The 11,167-nt window shown below is 33.2% G+C and overlaps 2 protein-coding genes across 5 annotated transcripts; both read right to left on the minus strand.

Annotated features, from left to right (window-relative positions):
• Positions 1-836: 836 nt before the first annotated feature.
• LOC149726888 (ethanolamine kinase 1-like) lies at positions 837-7,212 on the minus strand. Of its 4 annotated transcripts, XM_089890683.1 has the most exons (10): positions 7,066-7,202; positions 6,513-6,573; positions 6,319-6,441; positions 5,859-5,995; positions 5,132-5,260; positions 4,671-4,804; positions 3,141-3,224; positions 2,445-2,599; positions 2,076-2,149; positions 837-1,640 (listed from the first exon to the last, which is right to left on the minus strand). In XM_089890683.1, exons 2-10 carry the CDS (start codon positions 6,567-6,569, stop codon positions 1,580-1,582), a joined length of 954 nt encoding a protein of 317 aa, XP_089746809.1. In that variant the 5' UTR covers positions 6,570-6,573; positions 7,066-7,202; the 3' UTR covers positions 837-1,579. The 4 variants fall into 4 exon arrangements, with proteins under 4 accessions (XP_089746809.1, XP_089746806.1, XP_089746805.1 ...); XM_089890680.1 differs by lacking the exon at positions 6,513-6,573 and having other exon boundaries at positions 4,671-4,807; positions 5,135-5,260; positions 7,066-7,212; XM_089890679.1 differs by lacking the exon at positions 6,513-6,573 and having other exon boundaries at positions 7,066-7,212.
• Position 7,213: 1 nt separating this feature from the next.
• Positions 7,214-9,185, minus strand: LOC149726889 (biogenesis of lysosome-related organelles complex 1 subunit 2-like). Its single transcript, XM_089890685.1, has one exon. It carries the CDS (start codon positions 8,117-8,119, stop codon positions 7,658-7,660), a length of 462 nt encoding a protein of 153 aa, XP_089746811.1. The 5' UTR covers positions 8,120-9,185; the 3' UTR covers positions 7,214-7,657.
• Between the last annotated feature and the right edge of the window lie 1,982 nt (positions 9,186-11,167).

Below are 11,167 nucleotides of genomic sequence, written 5' to 3' on the forward strand. Positions count from 1 at the left end.
ATCCGAACTATCTAAACTAGCATTGGCTGTATGCATAATACTGCATGTGTTTTGATTAAAACTAAATTTTCTTTTAATCAAAACACATCCACGGTTGAAAAACATTATTATTGCGTGCTGGTCGGAAAACGACAGGCGTTATAACACGGGCGTCCATACACCTCGTACCAGCTTACGAGTTATATCATGCATGTTACTTTGTGGATAAATATTTTTTGAGGGGATTTTTAATGTATAGCTGATAAAATGGACAACCCATTAGTGACCACTGGTATGGAGAATTGCCGTTAAGTGTCTTGCCCAAGAACACATACGCCCGCTAAGGGTATAAGGATAAGGATACATACGCCCACAATGGTAGCAGCGACGTGCCTTAAATCCGTTACCTCTGGGTTACAGGCAGGCGCACCAACCACTTTGGCACTGCACGGACCATATTATGCATGCAGCTGTTGTGTATGGTCGGACCCATGTGTTATTGATCTGCCAACTGCTTCTTTTGAAATACACTAACTACAGGATGTTATTGTGATTCTAGTTTTACTTGGAAAATGAAATATTTTACGAAAAACTGTCAATCCTTGTGTGGCAGATTTAAGGTAGTCGTTATAACACAATGTTCATAATTTGTTCCCCTTCAGAGTTATCACGTCTGTTATTTTGTTTTATTCTCTTTTGTTGATAATTTCAAGGTAATTATGTGGCTGACACTTTTTATGTTTGGCTGACAATTTAGAAAACTCAATAAACTTCGCGGCAAGACAACTTACTTAAAGTTATAACAAGTTGTTGTGTTTCTAAAACAGGTTTATAAATATGCCTATCCAACTTAAAAATTAGATGTATCAATTAGTTTTATTCTTTATATTCACCATTTGTGTGATACAGATACTTAAAAATGTTAAAACGGTCAAGGCAGAGTGTAAAACAATCCACACGTTCAGGACTTAAAACATTAAAAAAAAGTATTTTAAATATTGCATGGGTCGTAATATACACAGTAACTTTAATACCAAAATAGTTTCAAAAAATCAGGTACATAAAATAAAGAAAATAATATTTTGAGTAAAGCGCATGTTTATGTGGCCATAACAATTGCAGGTTATTTAATGTACACCAAAATTAAAAATTAAACGGACCAGTGTTTTTTCTTAGTCATAATTATAAAATGCATAAAAACAATTTTTTATAAGTATTCATTTTAGCAGATTTCATATACAGTTTGGCATATTTTGTAAATTTCACAAAAAAAATCAAGCAGAGGTAAAATCCAAAAAAGCGCCAAATATAATAAAGATTTATTTTGTAACTTCTGGTAAAAAAACATTACAAGTACTGTGGTCATTGCTCAAGTTATAAAACTAACTTTTAATGCTGCCAAAAATAAATGAAAAAATATTAAATGAAAGAGGAATGATAGGGCAACCGAATATATGTTTTCGCAATAAATAACATTATCTGCTAGCACATGCACATTACACTTACAAATTAAGTTCAAAAAATATTAACTGATTAGAGTAAAGCAGATCTCAGGTACCAAACATTCCATGTTATAAAAATGTTGCTTGGTTTAGTGCGGCTACAAGGAAAGGAATTCTTGTTTTCTTCTTTTGTATTCGTCCATACGAAGTTTGGAATACCTGCAATATAAAAATAACGTAATAATAACTTTATATGTCTCTTCGATTACGGTAGTAAAGAATTAAAAAATATTTTAAAAGAAAAGGTGGGATGTAGCAACAAAACAACAGTTGTTAAAACACGCTAACAGTTATCAACATGATTTACATTTAGTTGGAAGAAAATAAGCGTGGTCGCTACACCTAGCAGACAAACGAGCCAGTTATGTTTAATTAGTATCAAGTTAAAGACATTTGAATTAATGGGAATAAATGCAAGGTACTATTGTATTCTGGCATGTTAGAAACTATAAAAAGCTATATAGTTTATATTTCAGCAGTTTTATTTCATATACCTCGTGCCTACTTACGATTTACAAATTATGTACATCTGTGCATTATTGCGTTTTTTTTAAGGCTTTCAGTTATACCAACTTACAGGAAATTTTTACCTACCCTTTATAGTCAAAGTCAATCTTGGAATATTTTGCCTGCACTAATGCCCATATAGACCAGAACAAATGACTTGCCTAAATAGTTTTGCAAGTTAGTTTGGAAAAATGTCACCAGCATAAAATACAGTTAGTTGTACAAATTTAATGCATACATTGATATATAAATTTTATTGTAAAAACTTAGCAGTTTAAGACATACACAATGACAACATATTAAGAAAGGCCACTGGAAAATGATGTGTATCATATTGTGCTGATGGAATAGAAAAAATGATATTGTGCACCATCGGTTGCACACCTGCTTACTATTTACCAAGTATATGTAATTTGGAGTAGTCGAGTAATTTAATTAAAACATTAAGTAACTCACCAGTGCAAATTTATTTGCCTGCTTATAAAGTCGTTCAACATCATTATCTGGAACGTCTGTCAAAGCCACATCTCTAAAGCATGCGAGGTAGTTACGTAACCATTTCAACTGGAAGTCACGGTCAGGGTACAAACTGTAATCCACTTCCTCAACGCCTGTTTAAAAATAAGCTTGAAAGCTGCCCTGTAGCAAGAGGGAACACTGTCTCAAATTAAGGCAAAACGAAAAAAAGGGAACACTGTCCCAAATTAAGGCGAGACAAAAAATACAAGATGAGGTACTCTGGTACTGTGAGTCTGTGACGATGCAGAAAAATCCAGAACTGTATTATAGAGTATGGAGAGTACAGCTTAGATGTTTCTAGAAGCTATTGTTTAGGGTTTAATTTAATTCTAATTATATAGAAAAGTAGAGTGGGGTAAAGATGGCCAGATGGGTTTTATTTCCTTTTTTTCGTTTCATTTGGTGGAAAACAAAGATAACAGAACTATATGTTACTAAATCATATATGTTGATTTCTTTTTTTTAACTGTTTGAGGTTTCTAAAATGTCCAAGGACCCTTAAAGAGTCAGGAATACTTGGACTTTTTAGATTAATGAAAGTGAAACACACCAACTTTTCAACCAAATATTTTTACTCAGGTCTGCGGTTTCTTTCGTTAAATTTTCAAGTATTTGCAAAAGGATTTAACTTACCCGCAAACTCACAAAAGTGGTTACCAATATCTGCAGCTTGGTAGTTCACACCAGCATATTCATAATCAATGAAGCTTACTTTTTCTGTGAGATGAATAAAGACACTTATTTATCCACATATGACAATGATAGTCGTTATAGTAGCAGTGTCTTATTTCATACTCCTTGTACCTTTCTATTCTATGACATACCAGGCCTGTAACTTGTTATATAGTTTTTTTTACTTTCACAACTTTGCATGCCCATAATGGCAACAGCATTAAACGGGTATAGACTTGGTTACTATATAAGGGCATAATACCAACATCACTAAATAGAACAATATAAGGATATATATTCTACCTTAGCCTTATATCGTTTTTGAACACGTTAGTGGTCATATAGATCCTTTTTCGTCGAACAGTTGTTCTTGGCTTTGTTGTTGTTGTTGCTGATAGGGCCATTATTTTCCGCACTTATCCTAATTCTTAATTCTAGCATTTTTCTTTAATTTCTTGATTGAAATCAAATCGTAATATATATTTATAATTTTTAGACTGAATTTTCAGATTTAAAACCGCAAGATGAGCGATTAATTAACGATTACTTTCCTCATGCACTTTACATAGCGGAAACACTGTCTGGAGTTTGGCGGGAAACGACGGCACGTGTCGTATCCACACAACGATTCACGACTGAATCAAACTATTAGCATTTAAGTGGGGACGCATTAAATGCACTACTCTTATACCGTATTATCATTAATCATAATTGAAACATTATTTTTAATTCAACATCATATGATTAATATTAACTTCTAACATTACCTAATTACTGCGTGATTACGGTTTGTCAAAATTCATAAAAACAAACGTTTTTAAGCGACGACAACGTTAACTAGTGTAAGTTTACAGTAGTATAGGAGTTGTACAAAGCGTATTTACACATATTCTTTACCAATCACTCAATCCTCATACGTCATAAGTTTCATTAGTTATAATACATGTATAAATACATTCTGCCTACTGCTCCACAGTCACCAATGGCGACTAGAACCCGTTTTGTTGGTTACTTCAGATTTGTTTTTGATCGAGCCCAGTCGACCGTTGTAGTAAAAGGATTAACTAATATAGCAGGGTGGGGGTAGATGGGACACCTTTTCATTTTGTTTTCTCTTTTCATTTGGTATAGTAAACGAAGAACATTTAATGAATTATAAAACCGTATCTTCACTTTCACAGACCGTTGTTAATTGTTTAAAGCACGATCAGGCTATTTGGAATATGTGCTAAAGGTGTACCATCTTCCCCGACTCTACTGTCTTATGCTAATTAGTTTAAAACGTGTTCATTCATTAGATCTGTGATCTCTTGTATTTAATGATGTTGCAACCATTAAACCATTAAAAGACTACAAACAGTACAATGAATGGCAATTAAGTAAGCCTATGTTAAAAAAAAATATAATTAGTAAATTACCCATTTGTAAAAACTAATCATTTGTATTTTAACAGCAATTTTATAAGACCAATGACCAAGTATATGATATTACCTTGATCTTTATTGTAAATGATGTTGTGTAGCAATAAGTCATTGTGTGTAAACACAAGTGGTGAATGCAGTGCATTCAATAGTTCCTCCAATTGTTCCACCTCAGAGTACATCATGGTCTTCAACTTAAGATCACTGGTAAGAGAAAGTCTTATTAAAGAAACAAAGGACACCAGTTTCTCTTTTACAAGTTGAGTCATACATTGCTTACACATTTCACTCTTGAAAATAGCTTAGATGTGGTTTATTGGAAATGTGCTACCTTCGACCAAAATACTATTTCCCCTGATGTGCCTTAAAGACTCATATAAAATGGAAACAGAAGGTCTAGTAGTACATTTTTCACAGTTTACATACAAAGATAGTTGAATAAATCCACTTTAACTTAAAAAATGACATTTATTTATTTACATTAGATTATAAAATTACAGGTTACAAATGCATCGCATGTATAGAATTTACCAGTTTTCCGTTTCTCCAAAGACTATTTTTAAAAACTTTCTACACAGCTTAAAAGTTTGAGGTTCAGATGCTCGATCAGCAGCAGATAGAGGGATCTTGTGCATTTTCGCCATTTCTTTACCAACTAACCTAAGTAAACAAGTGTTAATAACTGATAAATATTAATTGGGCCTATTGCAACATCCTCGTATTTAATTTTTCAGAATAAAATAAAACATCATTTGATAAAATTATCAATTTCTTGGTGTGCAATTTCCCAGTTGCTTCCAAATATTTTAAACTTTATAGGCTAATAATAACATTGTCTGGCGCCGTGGCAAAGTGGTTAGCCTGCCTGCCTGTAACCCTTAGGTAATGGGTTCAAGGCTCGTCGCTGCTACCATTGTGGGGGTATGTGTCCTTGGGAAAACACCAAAAAGTAAGTGGTAACATACATGGTAACTTGTAAGCTGGCAGGAGGTGTACGGACACCTTCGTTAATGGGAGCAAAGATTTCAAATAAAAAAACAGGATATGGTGACAAAACAATAGTTGTTAAAAATATATTTACATTTAGTTGGAAGAAAATAGGTGTGATCGGTACACCTAGCACACGAATGAACCATTTATGTTTAATTATTATCAAGTTAGTCTTCTAATAGAAACAAAAGTGTGCGTAAAGGAATCAATTCTAATTGATTAAGACAATTTGAACTTCCTAATTTCTACCCTAGTTTGAAATATATACCTGAATACTGTTTCTTGCCTGACACTTTCTGTAGTCAACGTCACACCTTTAATAAATTGATAGGCCAATCCATTGTTAAATATGCAATATAGAATAGGGGCACAGTTGTGTTCATGAAGAATCTCAAAATTTTCGACCTTGCAAAAAAAAGTTATAGGCAAATCAAATTTTGACCAAAAAAAGGAGTATCGTATGCATGTTGTTGTATATGTTATATATGCATATTTGCCTATCTGCTTAAACAACCTTATCACTAACAAGACAAAAGGTCTTACAACAAACATTTTTAGCAAGAGCAAGAACACAACTTTAATAAAAATTACTGCCATTTTATAGGTTTAAATAAATAACAGTATAAATTAATATGTTATATATAATTGTTAAAAACTAGTTTTTTGAAGTTAACTTTGTAAAAATGTTAAATGCCAAACATGCCAAAAATCTTAACTATATAATTTACCTCTGCTTTACGATCTAAGAAAATTTCTGTACCGTTTCCATTGATACGGACCAAGACTGTGTCGTCTTTATTCTCCAAATGATGGAATCCAAACATCTTGTTTGTAATGCCATTGCTAAATACCTGTTAAGAAAGTTAAATTACTCAAATGTAGGTAAAAGCAAATAACACAAACAAATATGTAACTGGCTTACTTTATCCTCGAGTGGCCAGAAAATGACGCTCGTTATATCACAATTGTTCTGTTTCATACACCTGTGCCAGAGTTGGGCCACCATGTATTTTACTTTGTGGGTAATTACTAATTAGTATTTTGGATAATTTTATTTATGGCTGATAATTTGAACAACTTATTAGTGACCACTAGGAGCAATTGCCGTTAAGTGTTTTGCCCAGGGACACATACACAATGATAGCCGCAACAAGCCTTGAACCCAAATATTACATTATTTGAAACATTTATCAAAAATCAGTAAATGTCAATGTCAAATTCTAAACTAATCTTAAAAAGTTAATATCAATGATTTTATAAAGCTTTGACCTATTGCAAAACATACTAGGAAAAAAGCATCGATAAAACTGTTTTGTTATATATATATATTATACGTATTATATTATTTATATACTTCTCATTTAAACATTGTGAAGCTTAAAAATAGAAATAACAAGTTTAAGCACAGTTTCCATTACAAATCAATAATAATTAAACAAACTATACAATGGTAAAGCTTAATATTGTATACCAACTTTTAAAGTAATGTTTTCAAAGTTCCATTCTGGCCGTACAAGTTTTAAAATTTTGAACGCTCCGTCAGTTGCATTTTCTGTGTCCACAATTGTGTTAACTTTTAAAACAGGATTCTGTATTCTATTCATAATTTAAACAATTTCTGCCCTTTAACATCAAGTAACAAATGTTCAAGAGAGCAATCAAAATCGCAATATGATAAAATAAGAAAATTATATATATATATATATATATATATAAATGAAATTTATAAACCCCTTTTTTGGGGAAATTTATATATGAAAATTGTTTTAATCATAAATGGTAACAATCAGCCACGAATTACAATTCACTTTAAAAACAATAGTTTTGGAACTAAATTTTGGAAAAATGTTGATTATCGATTGGCTGTCAACCGTTTTTTCTGCAAAATCACAGAAATCATGCTAAATTTTTGATAAAACCCATTATTTTTTAGGTAATTCTTTAAAAACCTAACTTGCAATCATAATTATCAAATTAAGAAAAAGTTTATGATTATATGTATACATATTATAATGCATTGCAAAAATATAAAGAAAAATTAATCAAAATGAAATAAAACAAAACAATTTATTGAGCCAGTTTTTGTGCTCTTTTAAACCTTTCCTCCAGGCGTTTGGAATATGCATCAAGTTTGTATGCTGCTTGCTCCAAAGTTAGTATGCTCTTTTCAATGTTTTCAATCTGCTCTAGATAAGGTTGAAGGTCCGAAAACTTTTGGTTAATCTCGTGAAGTGAATCGCCAACTGTACGTGCGGTGTGGTGCATCTCATCATACCTAACAGTTGTTGCTTTGTTCATATTTTCAAGTAAAATGTAATCCTGAATTGTGTTTTCCACCTCACCATTTAAGTACAGGGACATTTTCTGAAACATTTCAGAGCAAAGAAGTTGCAAATGGTCGTTCTCTTCATCTGAGGCATGTTGGGGTAATTCTACATTAGATTCGCGGTTTGTTTCATTTTTGTCAGTATGTGAAGTATTTTCAGCACTAGTAGGCAATTCTTCTGTAGCTTCTATAGCTTGATCCATAATGCAAAAAAGTTCCAAGGTTTTTACTATATATTAGCTATTTTTTCACTTTTGTTTTTAACACATGGGGCTACACAAAGAAGACGGTACACTTTTTCCCCTAGAAGGCGATGACAAATTCTTTCTCTATTCTATGGGGAGCAGTTAGTTTCACGGTTTATACACATAAGATTTAAACCGCTAAATCCTAAACCATAACCCCAAACTCGTGCTAATCAAACAAAAAAAAACTTAAAAAAAAAAAAAGTACTCCACTGTGGGGGACTCGAACCCGGTAAAAATGAAACAAAGAGAGTAAACAACCGCACGCAAACCGTTACACCACAGACTCGACGACAGTAAAGTGAACAAAGGGGGGATATAACGGTCCCAATGTGGGAAAATGTTCTTACTAGTGTTTTATGAATTTAGAAAGTTATTATTATTATCTAATTAATTTGTTTTACACTTATTAACACTCTGTAGTGTTGTTTTGTGTGTTTTTTCTTATTTTTTAATTTAAATAATTACCGACACCTAGCGGAAAAAGTGTACCGTCTTCTTTGCATAGTCCCATGTGTTTTTAACAACCTATCAACAGAACTGATTGGATTGCAATTTAGCGCAATGCCATTTGTAGAAATTACACCAAAATTGGCGGTGGCTATTCCCTCCGTAAAGCGATAGGATCATCAGTATTAATATGCGCATATACAATGAAAAATAAGCAGTGCTTGCCAACGTTTAGCTTGTTGTATATATTATATATGGACCAGTCGAAAAACGAATTATATTTCCAGGCTGCAGTGCGGAGATTTGGCACAAGTGTAATGGGCCTAATGGCTCTATGGCAAGTTAGAAGTTATCCAACAGAGAGGGCGTTCGTGTCGAAACTTAACTTTGAAAATGCGCAAAAACATATTTAATGTCACAGTAGTGATATATTACGTAGGTTACCGGTTACTGCATATTAGAGTTGACTGACTATCCTGTTTTGGTATCTGAAGAAATGACGGTAGTTCCCCAAAAAGCGAAACCTGAAAAATATATTTTATTGAGCACGTAAATGGTCATATAGAGTCATGGCGCTATGTACAGATCTGTTTTCGTCAAACAGTGGTTGGGCACGTTAGTAGCAATATGGATCTATTTTTTGTCAAACAGTGTTGATCTTGTTGTTTTTTGCGCGACTTATCTAAACTCTTGATTCTAACATTTATTGTAATAATCTCTTTAGTGAAATCATATCCTAATATACGGTATGTAGTAGGATAGTTTAATAAAGGAGTTGTATTATTAAACCATGGTAGTGGGGTGGGCGAAGACGAGACTCGGCGTTGGACCATTTAAAACAAAGCTCCTTTTACCAGTAGGCCCGCTCATTTTTACACATTTTTAGCTTAGAAAGTACATGAAAAGAAAAAATGAAGGTAAAACTTTTCGAGAGAATTCGTGGAGTTTTATAGCACGAAGCAATAAAGAAAGTCAAAATAGAAATTGTTAAAATGTTCTTTTTTGTGAGAAGGCCTGCTTTCCTTTAGGCATGGACCCCCACCTAATTATACTTTGTGGTTCAGAAGACTGTAAACTGTTCTGTTGGTTATTTCGTTTTTAATCTAGCTAAGTCGACCGTAGAATAAAAAAGGGCAATCAAAAATAAGCTAAATATACTACGTGCCTGTTCATGAGAGCTGTGCTCCATTGTTTTAGTTGACTTAGTGGTTAAGGCGCCTGTATCGTAATCAAAGTGTTCCCGATTAGATGGTCGAAGGCGATACTAGTACTGATCGGCGTATGTGTCCTTGGGCAAGACACTTAACGGACATTGCTCCTGTCCAGTAGTCACTAATGGGTTGTCCAAGTTATAAACCATATTAAAGTAAAACATAAACAAAGTTTAAAAGTGTGGTAACTCGCAAGCACACGAGGACATATGTGTCTGAGTGGGATGTGGTATCGCGGCACCGATCGCATGAAATAAGTAAACGGACTTTTTGGTGTTTAGGTAATTGGCCAAAGCTGGTCTGAATCCCAGTTTTTTTTACTAGGACCTCACCCACAAAAAGTAATAAAAATACCAGCTGTGTTATTTTGGCCACTAATTGACGGCCGATCCCAATTGAGTTTATAGATATCTAAACTTTGGTGATAACTTTAGATCTTCATATACCTGCATATAGTTTTTTTCTTTGTGGCTTATGCCCATTTAACAGCAGTAATCGCCTTTGCCACTCGCTTTGTTGGACCGTGAGAATGCTTTCAAATATTACTGATATACCAATTTATTTTGTTTATCATGGTTACCCGTAAACGAAGATTTAAAGGTATACCAACTTGTGTAAAAGTATACTAACCCTGCTTATATCTTTAAATGAGGCGCACTAAACGTATTATTGTGTTGGCAACAATATTATTATCAACTCAGATGAACTGAAAAGCTTCGCCCTGTAAAAAATACGCCCAAGAAGAAAAGCATGTTTACGAACCTATATTTCCTCGTTTAAATCGCGATAGAGCTTGTATGTATTCATTGCTTAAAACAACTTTGTTTGTATGTTCTAGTATGCTACGAGTCATTTTAAACACTTTTGGGTAAAAATAAATTATTATTAAACTTCCAAATATAGAAACCTTGGTACAATGCGGCTATCCAAAGCCGTGCAATTTTTTATGGTATATAAGCAGAAGGGGGTTAAAATTTGTAGCACTATAAACGCCGTAGAGAGTACTAAGGTTTCTATTACCCTTTTTGCATGGTCACCTTTATGCGCATATGTACTCGCATATTTACTTACAAAAACAAAGTTAACACGCATAACGTCATAAGTGTGTCATCTGCTGTAGAAGGTGGTTGTTACTCGCATTATGCGAGTAATGAAAAGTATTGTAGAAGTACAGTTTCACTTTTAAGAGATTAATCTTTTTCGGGTATTATTATTACAGATTTTTGTTCGTAATAGCACTATAAAGCATCATAACTTATTTTAATTAGATTTAACAATATTATGCTAAATTATAGGCTAACTCAACGTTGATACGCGCATAAACCAATGACCATGCAAAATAACG

Source organism: Ciona robusta, chromosome 12, assembly GCF_009617815.1.
Source record: "Ciona robusta chromosome 12, ASM961781v2".
NCBI lineage: Eukaryota > Metazoa > Chordata > Ascidiacea > Phlebobranchia > Cionidae > Ciona > Ciona robusta.

What these genes read in the sequence shown, in the direction of transcription:
- LOC149726888 (XM_089890680.1), bottom strand. Translation starts at nt 7,194, where the DNA reads ATGAATAGAATACAGAATCCTGTTTTAAAAGTTAACACAATTGTGGAC. An exon ending in GTCTTTGGAGAAACGGAAAA is followed by an intron (nt 4,808 to 5,134) that starts CTGGTAAATTCT and finishes ACTTTCTCTTAC; the next exon opens with CAGTGATCTTAAGTTGAAGA. An exon ending in AGGCAAATAAATTTGCACTG is followed by an intron (nt 2,150 to 2,444) that starts GTGAGTTACTTA and finishes AAAACTATTTAG; the next exon opens with GCAAGTCATTTGTTCTGGTC.
- LOC149726889 (XM_089890685.1), bottom strand. Translation starts at nt 8,119, where the DNA reads ATGGATCAAGCTATAGAAGCTACAGAAGAATTGCCTACTAGTGCTGAA.